Source organism: Centroberyx gerrardi, chromosome 13 (genome assembly GCF_048128805.1).
Source record: "Centroberyx gerrardi isolate f3 chromosome 13, fCenGer3.hap1.cur.20231027, whole genome shotgun sequence".
NCBI lineage: Eukaryota > Metazoa > Chordata > Actinopteri > Beryciformes > Berycidae > Centroberyx > Centroberyx gerrardi.
Window position 1 is genome coordinate 20,669,835 of NC_136009.1, and position 25,580 is coordinate 20,695,414.

Genomic DNA, 25,580 nt, shown 5'->3' on the forward strand with positions numbered 1-25,580 from the left:
ATTAGAAAACACAACTGTTCACATTGTAGCATCAGATTCTGCCTGCATTCATCATATAAGTTCCCAAAGTGGGGTCCGGGGACCATAAATGGTCCTTGAGGGGTCCCCAGTTAAGAGAGGAGTAATTCAGTTTTAATATTATTTCACCTATTCTAACTTAGCACCATGAGAGAATGTACGACTGTTTTGATTAGAGGTTTCACTCCTCACCGTGGTTACCTCCCCGTCCACAAAGACGTATAATTCTGTACCAAGCCATATCTAACAACAAATAGCCTCTCAGATGTGGTTGCTTAGGGCAAAATCTTACCAAACGGGGTAAGGGTGGTCTGTGTACTTTGGGGTCCTTGTTGAAAACCTTAAGGAACCCCGGACATTAACTGTCACAACAGCAGCTGTGTGACTGTGCTGCCGCTGTGCGGCTCCCTGTCCCATCAACTTCAGCTTGCTATTTCCAGCAACACCAGTCAGCCACGGTGGTCCAGGCTCGGACACGTCAGGAGGTTTAAGGAGTTTCAGAGCGAAAAATATGGGGACTCATTGAAGACACTCATCGTCCTTCTTCGGCAGCATCCTGGTGAAGTAACCGAAAGGTAAATGATTGGCGTTAGTATTCATTCACTGCGTTTAACAGCCGTCTGCCGCTGCCATTGATAGTCTATTTTTCTGGTAACGTACTCCCGTTAGCTAACGTTAGCTAGCCAGCCAGCTGGCTAACATTTCTTACGATGAATTAATTCAACTCCGAGGCAGACTGGATTAGGAATTCATTCTATATTCAGTATTTATCCCCCAAAACACTCACAATTGAATTGTACCCTAGCGACTCACCACTGACTCTCGCCATTAAACAGTTAACGTTGCTATTGACGTTAACGTAAACCTAACGTTAGCTAAGGGTTAACTGATGGTTAACCGGTCTGGCAAACGGCTAATAGCTGAGCTCCGACTCCATTCATTTACTCCTCTAGCTACTTGGCTTGTCTGCTAGAGCGTTTATGGCCTGGATTTTTACTGGTGGCAAAGATCATACATCCACAATTCTAATAATTATCATTTTTGTTTTCTGTTCGTTTATTTCCGTAATCCAGCCATCTAGACTGTATGTGTCACGGTGACATTTGTTTACGAACACCATGCAATTTGTTTGTTTAATCTCTGTGAAATAAAGATTGTGTTATATGTGTTTTCCAGGTAACGATATGCTTGTAGCTGGCTAGCTTACGTTAGCATACGTTAATTTCAAAATTCCTGGCAAGTGAGCAGTCTTGCCAACTCACCAACCACCTGCCTTTGCACTGTGATGTTGGAAAATGCTGGAGACACATAGCAGAGAGTAACATAGCTTTATCTAGGCATGTGTGGAAATTGTTTTGCTTTTTAGGTAGACGGTCCCAGTCTTCTCTCTTCTCTTAATCAGCGTGACCCTCAAGTATGCTTTGCTCAACTGTACAGTGACATTGTCATGAAGAAGGTGAATGAAAAGGGCTGTAATTTAAGCAAAATGTGCCGTTGTGCCTTTTTTTATAGAACTGAAAAATATATATATTATGAATATATAGTACATTTTATACTTGTCCAAGTTGCAAGCTACTTGACTTTGAGTCAGAGCTGTGTTTTGTTGTTTACACAGTGAGTTTGACCCAAATTTCAAGCAGGAAGACTATAGGTCTCTATCATGAAACATTAGTTTAGACTTCCCTTCTCTACTCTGAAAGTGACTTAAACTGAGGGAGGTTGTCTCAGCAACCATTGGGTTTGTTGAATCATGGATTTGTTGTAAATTCTCTTGGAAAAACAAATACGAGTATGTTTAGCTTCTCCGATCTCACAGGGCGTAGGCCTACTCTTGCATGCCCAAATTAGTGTTTGGCCTTGACCATTACCACTGTGTAGCCCCAAATCCAGAGAGGCCAGGAAATTTGGCACTAGGCTGAAAGGTTTCAGGCTAATAATTTGAGACAATGTAGTCACTCCATTTGTTCCATATTCTAGTATGTGAGTCAAGGTTTTTTGACTGTTTACTTGGCTTGTGAAGCTTATAGATTGAATTTCCTTTTGAATGTGAAAAGCAATATTTTGTGTTTCTGTTTCACTACAAGAATTTGAGATGTGCAAAGGTGAAAAGTCAACACATTCTGTCTTGTTATTAATGTTTCAGATGTTGACACATGCACCGGTTATTCATGGGTAATTTTAAACACATTTTAAGTAGGATTGTGTTGGTCCAATTTGGTATAACCTAATACACTACTTATAGAGTACTATACCAGTACTTTAAGAGTGTAACGTGAACCGTATGTGGTCTGGTTGGCCAACCCAGTCACATGGACTGATTCTATTGTCATCAAGTCAAAGCAAATAATGTGCATTGGATCATTGTACATGTAGGCTACACCCTAATCATGGAGTAAAGGTTACTAGGACCATAATGTTCACATGCCTGGTCTGGTAATTTTGAATGATACAAGCCTGCAATTATTAATGGCAAGGCCTTTCAGTGTTGATTCTTGCCCTGTATATTTAGTTAGTGCTGACGTGGTGCTACGTTGGCTGGTTGTAACCTAACAGACGTATTTCTCTCTCATTACTTATGATATGATATGAATTTTCATTTTTTTCCCTGGGTTAGGCTATATTAGCATTTTTAGGGTTTTTTGGACTCACAATAATTCATCTCTAATGGGAAAGTGGTATCCTAGTTATTGTGTTCCTGATCAAATCCATGCCACTTGCCAAATCATTGAACACACAACAGATCCTGGCACACTGCTCTGAAAAGGAGGTTGAACCCATCAACCTTCAACTCGGCATGTGTTTTCTTTGATAGTGTTTTCAAACTGCTGCTTAGCAGATGGGACAGGAAGGATGAGGCCTTTTTGGGAGAGCCACGTGCGCTATGTTTATCTGAGGCGTTCACTTAGGATCTAAGTCAGGCAGGAGGAGATGCAGGAAGCCAAACCAGAGAGAACCTCCTGATCAGGAAAACAGAAACGAGTCTGGATTCACCACTGCTTTGACTACAGTCTGATGACTGTCTACCCGTTCCATCTGCATGGAGTCTAGATATGGCATGAAGGCCTAAAATTTGCATATGGGCTAATTTTAGCAAGCTGTGGTATTTAGTGACTAATCCTCACAGAGATTACACCTTTGGCATACAGTACTTTCACCTGTTTACTACTATGATCACATGTCCAGGAGGTGTACCAAAGTGTTAAGTACAGATAGTGTGAATAGCGCTTACTACAGTTCTTGTTTACTTAAAAAAAGAGTACAAGGGTAATGAACAACATTTCATCAACATGTTGAAGTTCAATGTACAGAATGTCTCATTGGTTGGCTCCGGCAGCAAATGAGACCCTCCTTGATTAATCATCCACAGAAACATACGCACTCAGCGACTAGAGTACTGTACATGTGACTGACTGAGCAAGAATGTCACGCCGCTGCTTGCCGCTTGGTCCTTTCCCTCAGCTTGTAGAGCTTGTACCCTTATCAGCGGGAAAACATTGTGTAGCCCTTCACAGGAATTAGCGGTCCCTTATCAGCCGTACACCCGCCACCTTTAAGGGCCAATTCCATTGGCTGACGCCTGGGTGTCCTGTCAGCTGACTGGATGTAGTTGTACACATCACCCCCTCCTGAGAATGTCCCAGAAGAGAAATTACAAAATTTATGACATTGTTGCATAATCGCCACTGGCGTCAGGTAGCAGTGTGTTGGTGTTTACCCCTGGGAAGGTTATTCCAAGGCGATTAGGAGGGCAGTATTTGAGATTGGATTCAGGATGTCAGGAATACATTATCATCATTGTTTGAGGGAGGAAGACTTTACTCCCAGTGGAGTATCCTGAGGTGGGTGAGATAAGAGCTGCTGCTCCACCAACAGTGATGAAAAGACTGCGATCCTGGGGGGACATGGATCCCCTGGGAAGCAATACAGAGGACAACACAGACAACAGCGAGCAAGATGACTCCTCGTCTCCGAGGTCCTCCTGGTCCTTGGTGAGTCTGCATTGACAGATGTCTTAGATGGTCACAGCTTGGGCCTGATGCTGGAGGGCCTACTACAGTGTTAGTCATCTATTATTGTTTGGTTTGGCAGGTGGTTTGCCTTATTTTGGGAGCCAAGTCTAGTGGCTTGGTACCTGGCCACAGTGAATCATAGATGGATAATGTGAGTATTAGGACTATGTTCAAGGCTGTTTTCGGGGATTAAAGTTTTACGTCACTACGACGGATTTCCGTCATTTTGATTTCAGAGAGCCAGTAGACTGTGAGAGCAGTGACCCGCAAGAAAAAAAAGGGGTCAGTGTGTGTGTATTTAAGATTGTCAAAAACATGTAGGCTAATGAAGGCTAGTGAATTTACAGGTTATCCAGGCAGGCATCTACCTGCCAGAAGTCATCTCCACCAAACCTAATGACAGTCTACATATTTAACTTTATACAAAATATATTTTTAGATTAAGTTATTCTCAAGTATTTTTTTTTTCGGCCTATAAATTATGTAGGCTATTGTGCAAGCTAATCATTTTTACTGTGGGTTTGGCAAAAGGAGAGACAGGCGCTTTGCACTTGGTTCATCTCTAAACCAACAGTCTCCTGGTGTAAAAACAAAAGTGAAAGCTCCAAACTTCTCCCATGTGTTTGTAATGTTTGCTAGACAGTAGTTTGACAATTTTTAGTTGACGGAGACATGTGAAGTTGCCCAACACTCACATATTAGGTGAACATGAGTGCAGTGCCACTTATGGACATTGCTTCTACCTGCCAGTTTGATTTGACTTGTCACATGGCACTGACAGTTGATAAGGACGATAACTTAATCAATAACCCCTGACATTGGTAGGCCTATATTGACATAAAATCACAGTTAAGGTGTGCTGTCTACAGCTTTTTGTTAAATTGTTCCATACCATGTTCGGGTTCAGTGGTTAATTATTTGTAACTGTGGTCCTCTGAGATTGAAGGAGATTGAAGGTCTCATCTACCTGTTATAGTTTACTGCCTATTCATCTACCTAATACCTGTTGAGTGACTACATACTCAACACCACAACTCATAATTAAATTGGAAAAGCAACCATACAGTGTTTGAGGTAAACACAACTTTCATTAGTTAAGATGTGTATTTTGAATGGAATCAAGGTGTCAGAATGCATTAATAAATGCCAAATAAAGCTTACTCATCAAAACAACCCTCGGGGGGGGGGGGGGGGGGGGGGGGGCAGTCAGCACACTGCACCATCGCACCATTTATTTCTCTATAAAACTAGTGCAATAAGGATAACTGTGGAGCCCCCCAGGGGTCACCTGGTACAACAAAAAAATGATGCGGAAATCAGTGGGCATGGTTTTCTTACAATTTACTCCTAAACCGTGCCCACGGATTAGTAAACCATGCGCACAGATTTGTAATATCTACAATGATAACATCAAAGAGGGACTTTTAGGCCTATATACAGTGAGCCAGAGCCATTGCACACAGCTTGGCATACATATAGTGAGCTGTAATAGCCATTAGGCACCTAGACCATATGTGAACCATAACCATTGATTAATCACATCAGTAGGTCTAATTTATGATCCGATGTGTGTTTTGGTGACAATATGAAACCTATTTACTCCCTATAAATCATGCTTGTAGAAAAAGCATGTTAATTAAATTGTATATGCAACTCTGTGGGCCGCTGTGGTGTCCCTGTTTGACGTTATCAATATACATATTACAAATCCGTGTGCACGGTCTACTAATCCGCGGGCATGGTTTAGGACTCCGTGCGCACTGATTACTAATTCGAGGGCACGGTTTACTATTCCGTGCGCATGGGGCCGTGCGCGGTTTACCAATCGGTGCCCATATGGATTTCCACATCAATTATTTTTTTTACTCCTGTCTCAGTGACGCGTGTATCTTCACCAGCTTTCATAAACTTCGTTTCCATATTTCAGCTGTGGTACACTATGGAATCGGTGCTACATTGTGATAGAAAGTAGCTTGCTGTTCATTGGATAAAAAAAAAACTTGCTCGCATTCCATTGGTAAATGTAAAATATTGCTTCTGAATATGATTGGATAAAACGCATCAAAAACAAAAACCCACGTGGAGTGATTTTTTTTTTTTTTTTTGTCGAAAATAGTTTGTGAATCTAAAACGTCCATATGCCGGAAATCCGGCACCTGGCCGGAGGCCCTGCATACTGTATATACATGAAACCACTGACAGTGGTTATGCAAGCATGGTTTAACAACTCTCTGGATTGCTAATTTGTTTTAGCTGTTTATGACTATAAAAACATTGTGCGGATATACAAAGAGTTTTGACCCCAATGACATGACTATTACCCACCTGTTGAAAGCTTTCAGTTTGAGTCTTGAGTTTGCAGTTTCTTTCAGTGTCAACTGTTGGAAATTTTCTTGGGGCCAAATAGCCTAGCTTTTCAATGGGATTTCCCCAAGCTTGGAACCTGGACACCCTTTGCCCTATTTATGCCACGCAAGCAATAGGAAAACAGTCTAATGCACTTTCCCAGTGTTTTGGCAACTCTGATTTTCTCCTATTTCATTTTGACTGCACTGATTATTTGCCTGTAGGTTGCAGTTTAATCTTGTCTTCAGCTGGGTGGTGGCTGGTGTAGGAAGCTGATGATACTAACGTTGTACAAATGATGTTTAATTACTCCAGCACAGTGTAAATTTACTGAATGTCAACAGGGGCCCTTTACTTAGGCGCAGCTTGTATTTTTCCACCCTCCCTGTGTGCAAATGTGGGGCGAAGTTCTTAGAAGGTAGTTCCTAGAAAGAGCTGAGAGCTTCCTGTTGTTTACAGATGGTCCCACATCCAATCATCTAGACCCAATTACAACCCCTGGAACAGTCAACTTACTGTGATGGCTCTGTTTGGTTTCCCATCATGTTTACCTGTCTGCGTATGTGTGTTTGTGTGTGGTCTAGAGGCAGGAATGATTCTGAGCCGCCTGGATATTTTAGATGAATGTTTTGACTGTTGTCTTGTCATCAGTTTACTCCTTGGAAAACCCCTATTGTGGCACAAGTTGCCCTATTCTCTGATGCCACCCTTAAACAATGTTGCCCCTATTTCCACCCCTCCCACTCTCCTCTACTGCTCTCTGCTAGACTCTGAACAAAAGGTCAGTGTGAGATAGGAGCCTTTCAGGTTACATAAACCCAGTGAAGTCAGCGGGGTAATTTGTTTACAAGTCCCACTAAACTAGACCCTGACCCGAGCCAAACAAATCCACGTTCTCTAAGTTAGCAGCATTTGTCTTAGGTCCCAATGCTAGACCCATCGCAAAGAAACTAGTTCAATAAATTCAGAGGCCACAAGTAGGCTGGAAATGTGGAGTGCCAGTGGAGTTTGTCAAAGGAATGATTAGCTTAGGCCTATCTCCACTTTACGAGGCCAGTTATCTCTGATTTAGTGGCTTGAACATATTGCTTGTAAAAGCATTTGCAGGCTCACAAACTGCATGTCCCCAGTCACAAAAAAATGCTCTGAGAAAACGTGCAGAGTTGATCCTAGCCACAGAACTATCCTTCTCATAGTATTCTCTTTATGATATACTTAGCAGAGGATGAGAATGTAAACAGGAAGTCGGCTGCTTCCATGTTAGCAGGGCGGTGGGAACTGGCTGTGTGGGTGTCCCTTCTCATTGTCTCCGCTCAGCCGTCAGCCCCCTCTCTGATGTCGCTCTGGAGGGACGGCGACCAGTGACAGTGTGACAGTGGCACTCTGCCAGTCTGCATGCAGGTCAGGAGATAACAGACACCACGGGGCAGGCAGCCAGTGAGACGAAAGCAAAAGACAAACCAGACAGCCCCACTGTACAGAAGAGGATACTTAGAAGAGAGAGAGAGCCGTGGGTAGTCTGGGAGAGAGCTCGATAGCTACTGGGGTAAGGGAACTGAAGGGAAATGAAAAGGAAAACTTTGTTAAGGTTGCATGACTTGTATGAGCTAAAACTGTATTTTTTTCAGACTCTTGCTGTACAATACACCCTCAGCCCTCCCCCTGTGCTTGCCATACCTCTGCTAATGCCTTCTTCTTCCTCTCGTCTTCCCTCTAGGCGGACACCATGAACTACGTGGGCCAGCTGGCAGGTCAGGTGCTGGTAACCGTCAAAGAGCTGTACAAGGGAATTAACCAGGCCACGCTGTCGGGCTGCATTGATGTGGTGGTGGTCCGCCAGAGAGATGGCACCTACCAGTGCTCGCCTTTCCACGTGCGCTTCGGCAAACTGGGTGTGCTGCGCTCCAAAGAGAAAGTGGTGAGTTGAGAAAGAAAATTTTAATTTATTTAGTTTGTTTCCTTTCCCTGAAATGTTAACTCAGTCATATAATGGTAATCCACAGCCATCGACAATTGGGCTCCATCTTAAAAAAGTTATATGCTTTTTAAATCTATATTTTTTCAGGCAAGTAGGCCCAGTTCTTGACAATCTGTGCTTTAATGAATATTTTGAATACCTATATGATCAGTTTCAAGCTGCCTTAAATACCTGTTGAAGTCTGCAATTGTGGCTGCTGAGTACAAATGTGCCTCTAGTCAACTTACGTGGTTAATTACTGAAGTTACTGAAGTGTAATACCAAACTTAAATTCAGTATGTTTACTAAGATTGTGTTTCTCCCTGAAGAAACTAGGTTCAAGTTCAGTTTCGGGTTCCTTTCAACTTCAGTCAGAGATACAATATCCTGTTTAAATGAAACAAGTTCATTTGACCCAGCATAACTTGGGTTGTCTGTGTGCAGGTAAAGTTCCATATTAGGAAAAAGCATGCCTCAGCAAACATAAACTGTCCCATTTACCAGTCAGATTACCCATGCTGATGTCTGGGGCTCCAGCAAGAATGGATATATACAGCACCTTTGAATCAATCCGTAGACACCCTGGCTTTGTTTGCAGAAAACAGATGGAAAATGTTGGGCTTTTCTCCCGCACTTATACTAGTTAGCTACTATATAGTCTCGCCTGCAGATAAGATCCCATTAATCATGGTCGAGAAATAGTGTGGCTATTTTTAGTGCTCACTTGAGAGAATAGCATTTTTCTAGTGCCTTTGCCTCGTCCTCTGTGCCTGTAATTGATGGGTATGGAGAGCAAGTTAAGCTTGTTTCTGATTTCCTCTGTTCAACAGTAGTAAATGGATGTAAGATTACATACATTTTTTAATTACCTTCTCTTTGTTCTGCTACTGTACTGTACATTGGTGCTGTGACACCCGAATTTCCCCTAGGGGATAGATAAAGTGAATCCTTATCCTCCTTATCCTTTCCTTATAGATCTAAATATCAGATTTAGAAAACCTTGATCCACTACTGGTAGGGATGTAGGGATGACTTGCATAAATTCTGTTAATTCACCTTTTATTTGTGAAATTGAGTTTGCCTGACTTTATAACCTAATATAAAACTTTAGAATGTTTATTGTTGGTATACAATTAGTAATGAGTATTAGCCTCATGTAAGTTGACAAAAAGCTCTTTTTTGAAAAACAAATCAATACTATTCTGAAAATGCTTTTTGTTTGTATTGCCATATCTTCAACTTCTATCACCAGCTAGAGATCATAGTTTAACCCACCTTGTATTTTACCACTACATTACTATCAGAAGGTGAACTTGCTACCTGTCCATGACTTCTGTACCTTTATCTCAGTACAGCAATGGTCTGCTCTGACTTGAAGAAGGCTTATTTAGTCACTTATATACCAGAGTGGGTGTTGATTTGTGGGGGATGGATGCTGCCTTGCCACCTACCCAGAATGTTGATGGGCTTGGAGGGAGGAATGAATGAGTGGTTCCTATGGCAACAGGTTACACTTGTGTGTGTGGGAGGGGGAGGAAACGTGAAGAAGAGAGCCTCAACAAGGACTGTTGTGTAACAGTTATGTGTGTGTCACTGAGATCACTTACCAGATCCTCAGGTGAAAGAGATGGGCTTTAACTGGTGGGGGCTACGAATAATCATATTTCCTGTGTCTGTGTTGGGAACGATCCTTCGTACTGCTTCCAGTTTGCCATGGGGTGGTGTAGTAACTGTTAGCCCAGTCATTCATGGGCTTAAGTGATCCCCCAAAATTGATTGGGGTGATTCCATTAAAAGAGTGCAGCCCAACTTCTTCTTGGTTTATTGTAGAGCTAATTTAGTGGATCCTAGTAAGTTCTTTGAAGTTATGCTGGATCTGTATGTCAAGAACAGGGTGGGAATTTGACACTAGCCACCAGCCTAATGCTGCTAAATTTTTGCTGTGGCTGGGAGTGTCCGTCCCCCTACACCAGTTACTTTGGCAGGTAACCAGACAGGTTTCAGAAGTACCATTAGACTCTTTAAAAAAGAACTAAAACTAAAAAAAAAACTGCAGTCGTCTGTGGATGAATATTTCCGTGCCTGGTCAGGAGAACAGACCTAAACATGAGCTGCAAAAGTCAGACTGGCCAGTTCTGTCAGAGAGAAATAGGCTAAGCCATTCACCAAGCCATGATTTTGAGCATCTACTGGCAACAACTGCTATCAATAATTCCAGTAATCCAGCAGTGTGTTGGCAGAGCCACGACCCAGCCACTCCAGTGAATATGAGCTGTCATCGAGTGTAAATGGGTGAAGAGCTCCCTTATTTATTCTGGCCATTATTAATGGGGCATTGAAATTCGCAGCCATCACTCACCACACATAAATCCCCCTTAGCAACCCTGAGGGGGTGAAATTAAGCCTTGTGGCTGCTGAGAAACCACTCAGGCAATAAATAAAAGGAAAAGAGGCAACCTGGCAGAACACAAGAGCAAACAAAAATCAGATGTCATTGGAGGCCATTGGTTGAGGATTAATATTAATGGTTTGTCTCACAAGTGCCCTGTCCAGTCTGACAACCTGAAACCAGACTCTGCCTCGTTACTCCTCACTCTAGTCCCTGCCAGACGTGACCTGGTTTTTGCTTTTGTGGTGTCAAGTTTCTGAAGGGCTCCAGGTCCACTGGGGTTTGCCTGGCAGACATGAGCGGCCCTGTTCTGTTGGCAGGCTCCAGGAAACACAAGCCCAACGGGCCCATACACTAATTAGGTTTAGTAAAGCCCCAGGAGAGAGATGGGCTGTAAGTAGCCACAGGCATTCTGTGTCACCTGACAAAAGGTGGGGGGTATAATGAAAGAAGAATGGAGTTATAGAGTCTCTCTTAACTTGCTGTTAAATCGCAAAAAGGCAAAATGACTGTAGCACATCCGTTACAAGATATGCACAGGCTGATTAGATGTCAAGCAAACACCATATTCACCTTCCTCTTTATGATTTCTGTCAAATACTTCCCAATCATCACGTATATGGTCAGTTTTCCTGTTGGCTCAAAGCTGTCAATCTGTATCTTCTGTCTAATTCTTTCAGATTGACATCGAGGTGAATGGAGAGCCTGTTGACCTGCACATGAAGCTTGGGGACAACGGAGAGGCCTTTTTTGTCCAGGAGACAGAGCAGCTGAATGTAAGCATCCAATTAGACTTTTGTTCCAAAATGAGAGATCCACCATTCTTAAGTGACACCTGTGCTTACAAAACGAGATTTGAGTTTGAATTTGTGGTAAATTCTTTTTTTTCCACAAAATGGATATAGTATTTTGAAACAGAACTCTCTAGGTTGTCTATCTGTTGTCTTTTTTAAATAACTTCAGGCTTGTTGTAGAAATGTGAAGATCCCTTAAGATTTTTTTTTTGTAGAACATGCCATACTTATTTTTGGAAAATAACAGATTTTCTGTTGTTTTTTCCACACAACAAACATACCAGCTTCAGCACTGTTGTTGTACACAAACCCTCAGAATGACATGATGTCATGGGATGCCTTTGCTAATCTGATACCCTGCAGCAATCTTTAAGTGGAAATATAAGGCACATTTTTTTCTGTCAATTTTGTCTGAGCAAACAATTGCTCCACTGTTACGCAGTTGCTGCACATCTGTCAAGTGATGTATCCCTCAAAACAGGATCTATGCAAATTTCTCAAACTGTCATTGCTCAACAATTACAACAATGCAGTTCTACTGCGCTTCACTCATAGGCTTCCCTATGTTGACTCTAGGGATCATTAATGCTACTTTGGCTTGCACCGTCAACATATCCACAGTATGTCTCAAGCCTCTCCATTCTTCCTTGGTCTTTCAGCAGATTGCCACGCTGATGATGGCTTATTGCTGAAACGCGTCCGTCATTTGTGCTCTATAGCTGCCCATTCAAATATATGACAAAAGGACATTATGAGTGCTGGCTTTTCTTTCTTTCAGCAGATTGTCCCAGCTCACCTGGCCACCTCACCCATCCCCACTGAGGGTCACCTGTTCTGGATCACAGAGGTGGAGCGCAGGGCACCGCCGGACCTGGAGGATGACCCTGCTGACCCAGAAGACCCACCTGAGCCTCCTGCCCCCAGCACTGTGGCCACCAAGAAGAAGAAGAGACGGAGGAAGAAGCACAAAGGAGACCCCCGCAGAGAGGAGCTGACCCCGCCCATGGCCGTTACTACTGGTAATGCTAATGCTGCTAACGCACCCGCTGCTACGACTGCTGCTACGTCCAGCGCTGGGCAGACTGAAGAGATCTTTGAGATGGAGCTGAGCTCTGACGAGGAGGCTGCAGCACATGCCTCAAGGTTGGTTCACGTTCAATGCTTGACCAAAGCTTTATTTCAGTTCAGATGGATTAGGGATGGGCAGTATAGTTGAAATCAATATCATGATATGGCTTATATATGCAAAATTACATGTTAAATAATACATCTTCAAATAATATTCCTTAAAATGTTTATACCTCGTTTTGTCAGAGTTTTTAAATACAATTTGCTTGTTACCAACAGAAGTGTGTATCATGAATCACAATATCATATCATCACAATATCATTCCACTGAAAGATGATAAACAACAATATCGAATTACTGCCCAGCCTAATTAATATATCTTTTGCCTCGGCTTTAGGTCACCATCAATGACCACGATGCGAGACATCGACCCCAAATTACCTGCAGCCAGACACAACCTAGATAGTTATCCATTTTCTGATGGCGACTGGTCTGCAGCTGACAGGTATGTATTGATATCTACACAAGTCAATTTGCAAGGGTGTACAGTGAATACACTCTCTTATTGATTGTTTGTGTATCTTCATCTACCCCTCTAGTCATGGCTTGTCTCAGGCCTTTTCCCCTAAGAGTGACTCTGAACTGGTGGTGAGGCCTTCAGAGAGCATGCTCAGAGCTGAGTCCCACATGCAGTGGACCTGGGGAGAGTTTCCAGAATCAACCAGGGTGAGCACCTCTCTCCACTGACATCCATAAGTGCTTGATACATAGTTATCATATATATATTATCATATTGAGTCCTCATCTTCCAATGAACTTTTTTTTTCTTTCCATACACTATATCCAGGTCACCAAGAAGGAGAGACCAGAACTGATCAAAACCGTGACCATCACCCCATCAGAGAGCACCCACTTCCGTGTCATCCTCAGTTCTGAGGCCATGGAGAATGAGACTGACACACGGAGTGCCAAGGAAGGTGGTGCCACCTCAGTGTGTACCATCGTCAAGCCTGAGCCACGCACCCCTGTCACCACTGTAACATCTGTGAATCCTCTAACATCTGTCAGCACCGTAAGCTCCGTGAGTCCTGTAACTCCTTCAGAGCCCCTGGATGTCCTGCCATCCAACATGGCAACCTCCACCCCTTCCAACAGCCTCGCTGCTGCCACTGCTGCTCTTCAGATGGCTGGGGACATGGGGGACGTCTGCTCCAAGAGTGAGTCGCCCTCTAAGAAGAAAGGTATCTTGGGTGGCCACCAGATGCCACTGTTTCAACGCTTTGCCATTTCTTTTTAGGCAGTTTTTTGGTTAGCATTTGTTATTATAGTACATTAAATGTTGAACGATTCTCTTGTCGCATGCAGGTGTCCCGAAGAGGAGCCAGCACCAGGGTCCTGAGGATATCTACTTGGATGACCTGAATGTACTTGAACCTGATGTTGCTGCACGTTACTTTCCTAAGAGGTTAGCATATGAAAGAAGCACTTATTGAATACTGTTGCTTGACTTGTCTTAATTAAAAAAAATGACAATCATACAATTTAAAACTGAACAGAGCAAAATATGCTTCAATATTGGATATCTAAAAAGACATACAAATGATTTTGCTGTCATGCATACATAAAATACATTAAGAAAGTCATTATTTTCTTCTTTCTTCATCTTAAATAACAAATTCTAAGCCTTGAACAAGAACCAGTAATGTATTCTGCATGCATTTATGACATTGACTGTTGTCTGTTGCTCCAGTGAGTCTGAGGCGGCCACTAAGCACTGGATGGACTCAGAGATGCACTCTGGATCACAGTCTCCCCAGTCGGTGGGCAGCGCAGCAGCTGACAGCGGCACGGAGTGTCTGTCTGACTCAGCCAGCGACCTGCCTGATGTCACTCTTTCTCTGTGTGGAGGCCTCACAGAGAATGCTGAAATATCCAAAGGTACACTGGAATGGCACTCATAAAAAGTACTTCTGTGCAGGATGGGAAATTAACCTCAGCCGCTAGAAAAGTACATTTGGCTGAGTAAATTTTGGCTGTGACTACCAAGTTTGCCTACTGTATTAGCCATTTTGGAAAGTCAGGGTGAAACTGAAAGTGTCTGTTCAACTTTGGAAGCCTCCAGCTACTGTGGCTGGTGGAAGGAAATGTTAGTTTTCTGCCCTTCCTCTGTGGTTTTAAGCATCATGTTATGGTTCGCCACCACTGGCCTTTTTGTCCTCTAATGTCCGTAATTAATGTGTTTCTCCTTTCTGTGTTATTTGCAGAAAGGTTCATGGAGCATATCATCACCTATCATGAATTTGCTGAGAACCCAGCAATTATAGATAACCCCAACCTGGTAGTGAAGATAGCAAATAGGTAAGTTAACCCCCCCCCCTCCATATGTGAAGCGCTTTGAGTGCCTTGAAAAGCGCTATATAAATGTAATCAATTATTATTATTATTATAGCGTTTTTATGTCACTTAATTGAAATGTACTGGAAAGATGTATTTAGAAGTATGCTGTCAGCTCTTAACGCACATGTTTGTCCTCAGATATTATAACTGGACACTAGCTGCACCCTTGATTCTAAGTCTGCAAGCATTTCAGAAGAATTTACCAAAGGTAATTGCCATCTCTGTTGCGTTCTGCATTATACTGTATACTGTCAATACATGTGGGTCATTATAAATCAGCAGCTAGCTCAACATTAATTGTGTCCTTGTCTGTCTGTATAACCTAGGCTACAGAAGAGGCCTGGGTGAAGGAGAAAATGCCAAAGAAGTCAGGCCGCTGGTGGTTCTGGCGAAAGAGGGCGGATAGTACAATCAAGCAGGTATGCGAGTAACAGTGATGTTATCAGGAACCCGGAAAACATGAAAACAAAACCCCCACTACAAAAAAAACAAAAAAAATTGCATCCCTGAGTTCAGCCTTGTGTTTTAAGTCTACTTTCTGGAACTTGGCAAGTGTCTTGTGATCTTACAGATATTTGTTTTGTCCCTTCTTCCAGTCGGAAGCCAAGCTGGAAACCAAGGAGGAGTCTCAGCTGGAGGAGGGAGAACCCTCCATGTCTCAGGAGAAGCTGGCCTTACCGTAAGTGGTACCACTGCCTGCATCATTCTGTGTCTTGTGCTTTTTACAGGGGTGACTTGGTTTATTGATACTTGGAACAGTCAGATGAGTTCATTGACATGTTGAACTCTCTCAATGTGTTGTAAAAAAGTTTCACAGCCTCATAAATCCCTTGTGTTGTGATACCCATGCATACTATGTTATATTGTTATATAGAACATGGAGTGAGCAGATGCCTGGTATTTTTCCAGGGTTCCTATGCAGGTCTTGTAAGTCTCAAACTATGGAAAATGATTAAATCAATTTAATTTAATTGATCATTTTGATAAATTGTACGAAAAACTGTCGTTTCACATAACCGATTTGTTTAATTTAGAATAATTTAGCTATTTAGATTACATGAAACCAATGATCCCTGTGGGGAAATTGTGCCATTGCAGCAGCAAAGAATAGGATATAGATAATAGAACAAAAAAGAGTATTTAAAATAATGCTAATAATCACATAATTACAACAAAATAAAATATATTACAAAAAACAAAAAAAAAGAACATATTGAAGATAAAGATACAGAGTCTTTGACATGCACAATAAAACTTAGTTGACTCTTACTGCTCAGCTGCTATCAGCAAACTCAGATTTAGCATGGACCAAAATCTTCAAATCCAATCAGTAAATTGACATTGACAAGTATAGAGTTTGGAAACATAACCCTAGGAACCCTGAATTATATGCAGTACATGATAATCTGAGAGCTGTCCTGTGTTTCTCTGTAGGCCCAAAGCAGGCGACTCATCCAGCGATGAAGAGTCCAAGGAGTTGAGCGCCGTGTCCTGCCAGGAGAGACTGCAGCCGGTGGAGGGTCAGCCCCACCCCAGCCCACACGCCTACAGGAAGTCACTACGCCTCTCCTCTGATCAGATAGTAAGTACACTGTGCCACATCTGTGATCCCAGTCACCGTTCTGTACCACTTATCCCTCATTAATCTGAAATTAAAGGATTACAGATAGAATAATATTCCAAAACTGTATATGTCCATTTTGGAAAAATGTTGCTGCCTGAAATTCATCTGTTAATATTGAAAAGCAAAGATGCTCAAAAGCATCTAATATTTTGGAAGCAAATCACTCTGCTGGCTAATAACTTCAATAGTAATCCATAATGAGTTGTATTGTAACTTTATGCCAGTACCAAATATTTTCAAATAAAAATGTCAGTGTTTTCAAATGGTGAATATCTCCTTTTAGAACAAAACTGTTCAAATATGTTTAGAAGTCCCTTTGACCCCTCATTATACCAATCTATTGCTAACATTACAGCAGTCTTTTGATGATAGTGAGTCAGGATCTTGTCCTGAAAGAGCCAGAAGGCCAAATTCTAATGGATTGACAAATCCTCCATAATACTGAAAGCTTCAGAGAAAATGACCATTGGCTGGTTTTCATAATGGATGTTTGATCAGATTACACAGGAATGCAGAGTACTCCATGGGATTTTGACTGGTACTAGGTCTATTTGGCAGATCGGAGCTCCCTCTGCTGGCTAGCTAAGAATTGCATAGTGTTTATTCCCATAGAGGTCTGTAGGTGGCTCTAAAGCCCTTTGCATGTTCATTGTACAGTAGCAAAACAAATATTGCCTACACTGTTGGAGTTCCCGTGGCTTTAGCCATAGTCACAGAGGGGGTGTGTGTGTGTGTGTGTGTGTGTGTGTGTGTGTGTGTGTGTGTGTGTGAGAGAGAGAGAGAGAGAGAGAGAGAGAGAGAGAGAGAGAGAGAGAGAGAGAGAGGGAGAGAGGGAGAGAGGGAGAGAGGGAGAGAGGGAGAGGGAGAGAAACCGACTATGCCAGACTTAAGTGTTGCCCTTTGTTACCAGGCCAGTCTGAAACTGAAGGAGGGACCTAATGATGTGACGTTCAGCATCACTACCCAATACCAGGGCACATGCCGCTGTGAGGGCACCATCTACCTGTGGAACTGGGACGACAAAGTCATCATCTCCGACATTGACGGCACCATCACCAAGTACGTGCCTCCAAGTCACTCAGGGCCAGTATTTATAACCCTTCTAAGAAGCAGAGTAATGATCCAGAACTACCTGGAGTGATTCCTCCTCCTGTGGAGGCCGCCATAGCTGGAAAATTGCCCCACAGATAGATTGAGAATGTAAATAAAAGGAACATACTGTACAAGAATGAATGGCAGCAAATGGTTTCCTCTGACACAAACTGGCACAAACAAAAAAGCATCCTTTAAGATAGCCAGTAATTAAATGTTTATACCATAATGAGTTTTACTTTCGTCTTGGCAGCCATTGAGTAGGAGCACATTTTTATGTTTTTTTTTAAACATGTAGTGGATATCTCATTTTTGGAATGAAACTCTTCAAATGTCCCCATAACGTAGGAGGCAAACTGGTCTCAGATCAGCATGTCCACTCTAGGATCCTTTCTCATTAAGCATCCAGATTGCAGGAAAGAGAGTAATGCCAGCATTGGCAAGGACAGCATGCATAGCACTGCAATGTTATTTGAGTCCCTCAGGCCTATAAATTGCTAACACACTGTGAAATAAGGCTCCTTTATTTGATGGCTAGTGTGATCACTACAAATGGGGGTCAACAGGTGAATGTCCAAAAACTGCTTGCGTTGCATATTCCATTGGTGTTCTAGAACATTGTACAGGATAGATCAAGTAAGACTTAAATGAGAGAGAGCAGTGAAGATGATATCTAAAATTCTTAGAGATCTTTCCTCGCCATGCTCTTCCTTTAGGCGTCTTGTGCAATTTTTTGAGCAACTTCATGGCCATAGACACCTACAACTTCTCAAAATAGCAGACATTAAGTCCACAATCCAGTTCTATTTATAAGTTAAGCTTTTTAATTAGTGTAAAGCCAGCTCCAGCTTTTTTCTATGCAAAACTGATGTCCGTTGCCTTCCCGACGCCCACTCTGTGACGCTCATAGGTGGCCAACATCAAACAGGGCCAGATTGATTGGAGCTTATTATCTCTGACCCCTTAGGCCAACCTGTGTTTGTGTATGTGTGTCGTGTGGCTGTCTTTGAGAAGCAGGGTGAGGAGCACAGGGGCTATAATGAGCCCATTTACATTTCAGTCTGGAAGCACACACAGCCATAAGCTGAGGTTGAGACAGAGTCCCTCCCCTATGGGAGAAGGATCCTCATTAGTGGAGAACAGGAGTTCATAACGTCTATTTCTGATGAAATGGTTAGACGGTTTTGGCCCTTTATCTGACCTCCTTTGAACAGCCTGTACAACCAGCCTGTTTCATTTTCTCTCCCTCTCGCTCTCTCTTGCCCTCTTATACATCTGCTGTGCTTTTGGAGCCTGTTGCTCAGTGGTGCACCTGGCAGATGGGGGGTATCCCTGTCTTTCTGTCACTAATGTTTATATTGGTGTGTTTTAATGTTTCAGGTCAGATGTGTTTGGACAGATCCTGCCACAGTTGGGGAAGGACTGGACCCACCAGGGCATTGCCAAGCTCTACCACTCAGTAGCTGAGTAAGTGGCAAAATTTTTATTTATTTGTTTATTTTTAACTGATTCATCATAGACAAGGGCGTCATGGTGGCTCAGTGGTTAGCACTGTAGCCTCCCGGTCCTTTCTGTGTGGAGTTTGCATTTCCTCCTCGTGTTTGCGTGGGTTTCCTCTGGGTGCTCCGGTTTCCTCCCACAGTCCGAAGATATGCAAATCAGGTGGACTGGAGACTCTAAATTGTGAATGTGATTGCGTTTGTCTATCTGTGTTAGCCCTGTGATGGATTGGCAACTTATCTAGGGTGTTGCCCTACCTTCTGCCCAATGCATGCTGGGATAGGCTCCAGCCCCATGTAACCCTGAATAGGAATAAACAAGTAACGATAATGAATGAATGAATGAATGAATGAATGAAGAACATTTGAGCTGGACTGCCTAGTGGGATCAAGACAGAATAATTGTAGAAAGTGATGAAATAATGGAAATCCTGTATCAACACTTTTCCCCTTTTTTCATTGTATCCTATTCAAAGTTTGACAACTTTGTGCTCAATCAGCTGTAGAAATATTTTACCAACTTTCCCGCTTTAGCCACTCATGATGTACACATAGTTACAGTACACATAGCTACAGTAGTAAATGGGTTGTAGTAACCCTGAGCAATAATGGTAAATCTGCTCTCATTGAACTGATGATTCTATTTAATTGGTATGAATCCCATTCATTAGGAAAGCTGCAAATATAGTTGATCTAATGAGAGTGCTATTCTTAGCAACACTAATGATCATAATGTCACATTGTATAGTAAGAGCTGGTAATAAGCACTCCTCTCCCCGTTTGCAGGAATGGCTACAAGTTTTTGTACTGCTCGGCGCGGGCGATCGGCATGGCGGACATGACGAGGGGATACCTGCAGTGGGTCAACGATGGGGGCACCATCCTGCCCCGGGGACCTCTCATGCTGTCTCCCAGCAGCCTCTTCTCTGCCTTCCACAGGTACAGAGACTGCACTTTTAATGTCTACCATTTTCTGTGTCTTAAAGCCAAATCCCTCCTATTCCCAAAGTCATTACACACACTTAGAACATCCCCCGGTTTCATTGTCTCAAAATTAAATCTTCTTTATCCCTGAAATCTTTATTCTCACTTTCAAACGTCCCCCAATTTGTGTCTGCTCAAACTTAAATCCTTTTTGTCTACAAACTTGCCTTCACATTTACCATCCCCCAGTTTCAGTGTCTCAAGCAAAATCCTCTTCACTCTCAAACTCCTTATTCATTATAAGACATTTTTATGCTGAGGTTTTTTTCCTAACAAGGGTGGAATTTTGATTGATGGAGAGAAGATTGAGAGAAATTGAGCATGTGTTTTGCTAAGTCAGTATAAATCTCTCACTTAAAATTGTCACATGGTAAGCACATGCTGTATTACTCTAATCAAACTGTCTGTTTGCTTCAGGGAGGTCATTGAGAAGAAACCAGAGATCTTCAAGATTGAATGCCTTACAGACATCAAGAACCTGTTCCAGCATAACAAGCAGCCATTCTACGCAGCCTTTGGGAATAGAACTAATGTGAGTCAATGGAGGCCAGACTGTAAATGCTCTCCTGGACATTAAAATGGTCGTTTTAACATGTCGGCGCGCTCAGTGATTCAGAACCCGATGCCGTCTTCGTGTACCGTAAGATCAACAAACATGACGCTTTAGCGATCAATTAACAAACACAAACATATTAAATCAGTATTGGGCTGAACCCAAGCTGAGGTCATTGGCGGAGTGCGGTCCCATGTGGCCTGGTCTGTGGAAGGGAGCTCAAGCCGGGCACAGCGTCTCATCTTCAGCTGCATAAACACCAACACCCAGTCGAAGCACAGAGAGAGCCAGCAAACCTCTGTCTCTGTCTGTCTCTCACAAAAACAAACACACACACACGCACAGTCTCCCACTTGCCCGCCAAGACGTTAAGTCTCGAAATATTGCCATTACGCGCATTAGGTGGAACACAAACAGGAAATCTGCGGTTAATGTTATTAACGCCTTATGTCACTTTGTACCAGTGTGTACTTGGGTATGAGCAACAGCTTTCCTAAAATTACATAATCGAGTGTAATCTGTTTTTCGGATAGCTTTTAACCCTTGTGTCTTTCTGTCTAGGATGTGTTTGCCTATAAGGAGGTGGGGGTCCCAGTGTGTCGGATCTTCACAGTCAACCCCAAGGGAGAGCTGATCCAGGAGCAGACCAAGGGCAATAAGTCCTCGTAAGTACATTTACCGACTCCATGTCAGGTCAGTGGTCCTGTAGAGCTCACTGGTAAGACCAAGGCATTAACACCACCAGGATTAGGCGTTCATTCCCACTAGTGCCACCAGTGCTAAAAATGTATGCACTCATGGTACTAGTAAGTAGCTTTGGATAAAAGTGTCCACCAAGTGGCACATGTTACGTTAAGAGGGAATAAATCATTAGCTTCCATTGATTTATTTAGGCAGTTTTGAATTTTTAGTTGTTTTTGTTTTTTAGAATTATTTTGTTCATACTCTATCTCAAACTAGCTACGAATGCTTGAGTGCCAGGTGGAATATCTATGTAACTGCATTTTTGTTTATGTTTGTGCACTCCGATTTTCTCTCGCTCTTTCTTTCTATCCTCACTCTCTCTGACTCTTGTCTTTCTGACTCTCTTTCTCCATAGTTACAGCAGGCTGAGTGAGCTGGTGGAGCATGTTTTCCCTCTGTTGAGTAAAGAGCAGAACGAGGCCTTTGCCATGCCAGAGTTCAGCTCCTTCTGTTACTGGAGACAGCCGATACCTGACATCAACCCAGATGAGCTGCTCTGATCCAGCACACACAGATACCCAGACGCACGTATAAATGCAACTGGACCATGCACTTGAACGCACCTCCAGCGAACACTTGGACTGGAACCCCGCCCTCCGTCCGTATACCCTAGTATTTACAGACACACACACACACACACACACACACCACTATAGGAGAGTGGGACACTGGTAACTCTGTTCTTTGACCTTGCTGTCGTAGCAGCGATAGGGATGTGATCATATACACAAAAAATCAGGGAAACTGTAATCTCCTGTTAGAAATGAGTTGGAAGTTATGTCCAAAACAATAAATTCTGGGGGAAAAAAACATGAAAAATCACATCCCTGAGAGACGAGAGACTAATCACCAACTAAATCACCGTCTCTCCTCCTCAAGCTGTTTACAGAAGGCATCCTGCCCAGCCCCCAGCCAGCACTGTTGAGTCCAGTCCATCATTACCAACACAGGGATACAGATCCAAGACAGAGTTTTTCTCAGTGATCAGGCAACATGTCGAACTTCTAGCCAGGACTGATGCTCTTTATCAACCGTCAGAGGAGACACTGAAGCCCCATGCACTAGGCGTTAGCCCGAAGCACTAAAGTCTGGGGTGTATGCCGTAACGCGCTAACCCTAGGCAGAAGGAAAAGGCGTCTTATCTGGAGTCGCACTTAATGTTTCACACTTTCCAAACGCCCTGAACAAATGGACTGAAACTGTCAAAGTGAAGAACACTGTGTTTGATTAAAACCAGGGTAGGAAATTGACACTGGGCACTAGCCAAGTGCTGGTAATTTTTTGCTGTGGCTGCTAAGTTTGTCTAGACTTCCAGCTGCTTTGGCAGGTAACCAGCCATCATTTAGGCTTTATTCTGTTCTATGAACCGTAGAGAGAAGAAAGTTAGTTTCCTGCCCTGAGTCCCTCTGACTGAGACCTAGGTAGTCTGCTGTTGGAGAGGTGTGTTCAATTTTGTCCCCCAAACTCTCCTCCGGCAATGTTGAGTCCTAGGTTTAGGTTTGGTTTAGCTGCTGTGGCGAGAGAGCACGAACACATCTCAAATGGCCACTTATTCCTTGGAGAGGTTAAGTTTGATATGAATGAGTCATAGTTGGTATGGCTAATATTCAAGGTTATTGAGACATGTTTTGCTCAGTACATATGTAAGGATGATAAGTATGTGGTTTTAAAAAAAAAAAAAAGAAATGAAGCAGCTTCATGGTATTTTGTGCTCGCTGTTATTTTTATATACGCTTATTCTGTTAAACAAGCTCTGGCGAATCAAGTGTTTTTTGTTAACAATGCAGTCATTATTTATGATAATTGATATTATTGGTTTAAGTTATTGATTTCTATTGTGCTGCCTTTGCTTGTCTGAAATGTAATTTATCACCAATGCAATGTCGTAATGCTTCAAATTGGTGTTTTGTATGGTTGGTTGCAGGTTTACATGCACTTACAGTAACTGCTAGGCCTCCGAGAAAGCTGGCTAAAACCATTCAACACTTGTCTGTCCGGGCACAGTACCAAGCCTTGTACGATCTTTTTGTGAGTCTTGTCTCCCTTGTCCCTTATCCCATTTGAGAACGATCTGTATTCCTTGTTTTGCAATGCAAGTTTCATCACCATGTAAGGTACATAGACATTCCTTAGCAAACCAAACCCGCCGCTTTTAGCATTAAAATATGTGTGGAAATGTAAAAGACACCGCATGTGTAGGAACAATGGAAATAAGCAGATCTGTTAAGAGCTTAAACTGAAGGATTTCCCTCTGTAAGGTCCTCTGTAGAATGCCTGCGAGACGATGTGTGTGTGTGCGCGCTAACACTGAGTGCTGCTCTTGGGGTGTCAGGGTCATGCACACTTTAACTTATGTCTAAGTTCCCCCCCAGCTGCTTTGCCAAGCCTTATCCAACGCACTTTGTCTCAGCTGCACCCCCGAGACGCAGAATCGCTCTGCTCTGCACCTCTCACCCACGCGCACTTCACTAAAGGTCTCTTCGGAGACGGTAGACCAGAGAAGTATGCAATTAACGCATGATGAAGAGTTCTTGTTTTACCTCCTTTGTTGGGTGTGACCTTATAACACCACAGACAAATCTGTTCTGAAATATATTGATATAGAGTATTGACCGAAGGTGAGGTTAGTATTCTTAGCTAGGAAGGCAGACGATAGGATAGAGGGAGCATGGGGATTAAAAAAACATCAGAACAATGCCTTGACACTCGCCTGCCTGCTGCATTTTGGGTAGTTTCTCAGCTGTCTGAACAGGCATGAAGGTAGTGTCAGACCTGTGGGCACAAGTAACCCCTTTGTGTGTGTGTGTGTGTGTGTGTGTGTGTGTTTGTGAGAGAGAAAGAGGGAGAGATCCCATGCCTCTGGTGAACAGAGACAGTGGGTGTTGTTAGGAAATAAATAAACAGGAAATGCTTGAGTGTGTACAGGAAGCTCTTTGAAGCACTTCACTGGCATATGTTTATGTTTTGTTTTAGGAAAGACTTGTGGGCAAATGTGCCACTCCATATTATTTGGGCCATACCTCTAGCACAAGTTTAATCGTAACCTGTTAGTACGTACCAGTTAGGAGTGTTTTTACTAATGACTAGAAATGAGCAGAGGTGAGACTTGACGGACGGAACCGTTTAATGAAAAGCACAACAATTTATGATGACAGCTATTCATCCAAATTGTCACTATCAGTAGTCGTCGTTTCACTGAAAGGTGTTTTTGACATTTTGGGCATTCATTCTGTAGTTAAGCTGACTCGTTTTGGTTTGTGATGATTAAGATGTGCTTGTTTTCTGCTTTGATACTTTTGTTTGTGCTCCATGAAGTTTGGTGAAGTCAAATATATCTTATAATTAACAAAGCAATTCCATTCTTTCTATGAAAGTAATACATCTTGTGTGGAAAGATCACACTTCATCTTCTTATTGATCCGGGGGTATGTGGTATAATAGATAGTTTGTTCTTACTCAACTGCTGTGGAAAATGCCATATGCTGATCTTCACGTTTTCTGTCTTTGATGCCTTTGTCATTTTGTTTTATTACTTATATTTCTTATACAGTGTATAATCTTTTGTGGGAATATATTTGTTTCATTCTGTTTGGAGGTAAAGCTTGCCATTTGATTGTGTCTGACCAACATAAATACCTTAAGTGTATATGCTGTATTGATTTGTATAGAAATGTGGTTTAAAATATGTTTAAAGAACAAAATCCATTGTAAGAAAAAAGAATACCGGCCTAATGAAGCTAACAAAGTGTGGCTTGTGGTCATGTTTGTGTTTAATAAAGTTTCTAATTGAATGCATTTGTCTGTTCCACACTTTTTTTTTAAGCTTGTCTCCAGTCTGGATCTGAGCCAAAAAAGTTCAGTAATAACCACAGGCTAGATGAGTGACTTTTACCCTGTTGCTTCTTTTTTTAGCAATGTTTTGTTACATGATTGAGGTTATTGCAGTTCAAATCCCAATTTGTTGAGTTCATTTTATATAACAAGAAACTTTAAAGATTTATGGCACAGTAATTCAGTTGACAAATGGTTTATAAGTTTAAATAATATGTTTTTTTTTTCTTTTTTTTTTCTTCTTCGGTTAACGGAGAGGTCAAAGTAAAGGTT

At 42.4% G+C, this 25,580-nt stretch overlaps 1 protein-coding gene across 3 annotated transcripts; it reads left to right on the top strand.

Moving 5' to 3' along the window:
- Window positions 1-478: 478 nt before the first annotated feature.
- lpin2 (lipin 2) lies at window positions 479-25,255 on the top strand. 3 transcript variants are annotated; one of them, XM_078287654.1, is made up of 20 exons: window positions 479-593; window positions 8,092-8,292; window positions 11,401-11,496; window positions 12,293-12,657; window positions 12,981-13,088; window positions 13,183-13,309; window positions 13,431-13,824; window positions 13,949-14,048; window positions 14,334-14,521; window positions 14,848-14,941; window positions 15,119-15,188; window positions 15,307-15,399; window positions 15,577-15,659; window positions 16,415-16,562; window positions 17,515-17,663; window positions 19,077-19,163; window positions 19,982-20,134; window positions 20,597-20,711; window positions 21,294-21,397; window positions 21,832-25,255. In XM_078287654.1, the coding sequence occupies exons 2-20, from the start codon at window positions 8,101-8,103 to the stop codon at window positions 21,974-21,976; spliced, it is 2,811 nt and encodes a 936-aa protein (XP_078143780.1). In that variant the 5' UTR covers window positions 479-593; window positions 8,092-8,100; the 3' UTR covers window positions 21,977-25,255. The 3 variants fall into 3 exon arrangements, with proteins under 3 accessions (XP_078143780.1, XP_078143781.1, XP_071774310.2); XM_078287655.1 differs by having other exon boundaries at window positions 12,296-12,657; XM_071918209.2 differs by lacking the exon at window positions 479-593 and adding an exon at window positions 3,790-4,007.
- Window positions 25,256-25,580: the final 325 nt, after the last annotated feature.

What these genes read in the sequence shown, in the direction of transcription:
- lpin2 (XM_071918209.2), top strand. Translation starts at nt 3,894, where the DNA reads ATGAAAAGACTGCGATCCTGGGGGGACATGGATCCCCTGGGAAGCAAT. An exon ending in GCCTCTCCTCTGATCAGATA is followed by an intron (nt 16,563 to 17,514) that starts GTAAGTACACTG and finishes CTTTGTTACCAG; the next exon opens with GCCAGTCTGAAACTGAAGGA. An exon ending in CCTTTGGGAATAGAACTAAT is followed by an intron (nt 20,712 to 21,293) that starts GTGAGTCAATGG and finishes CTTTCTGTCTAG; the next exon opens with GATGTGTTTGCCTATAAGGA.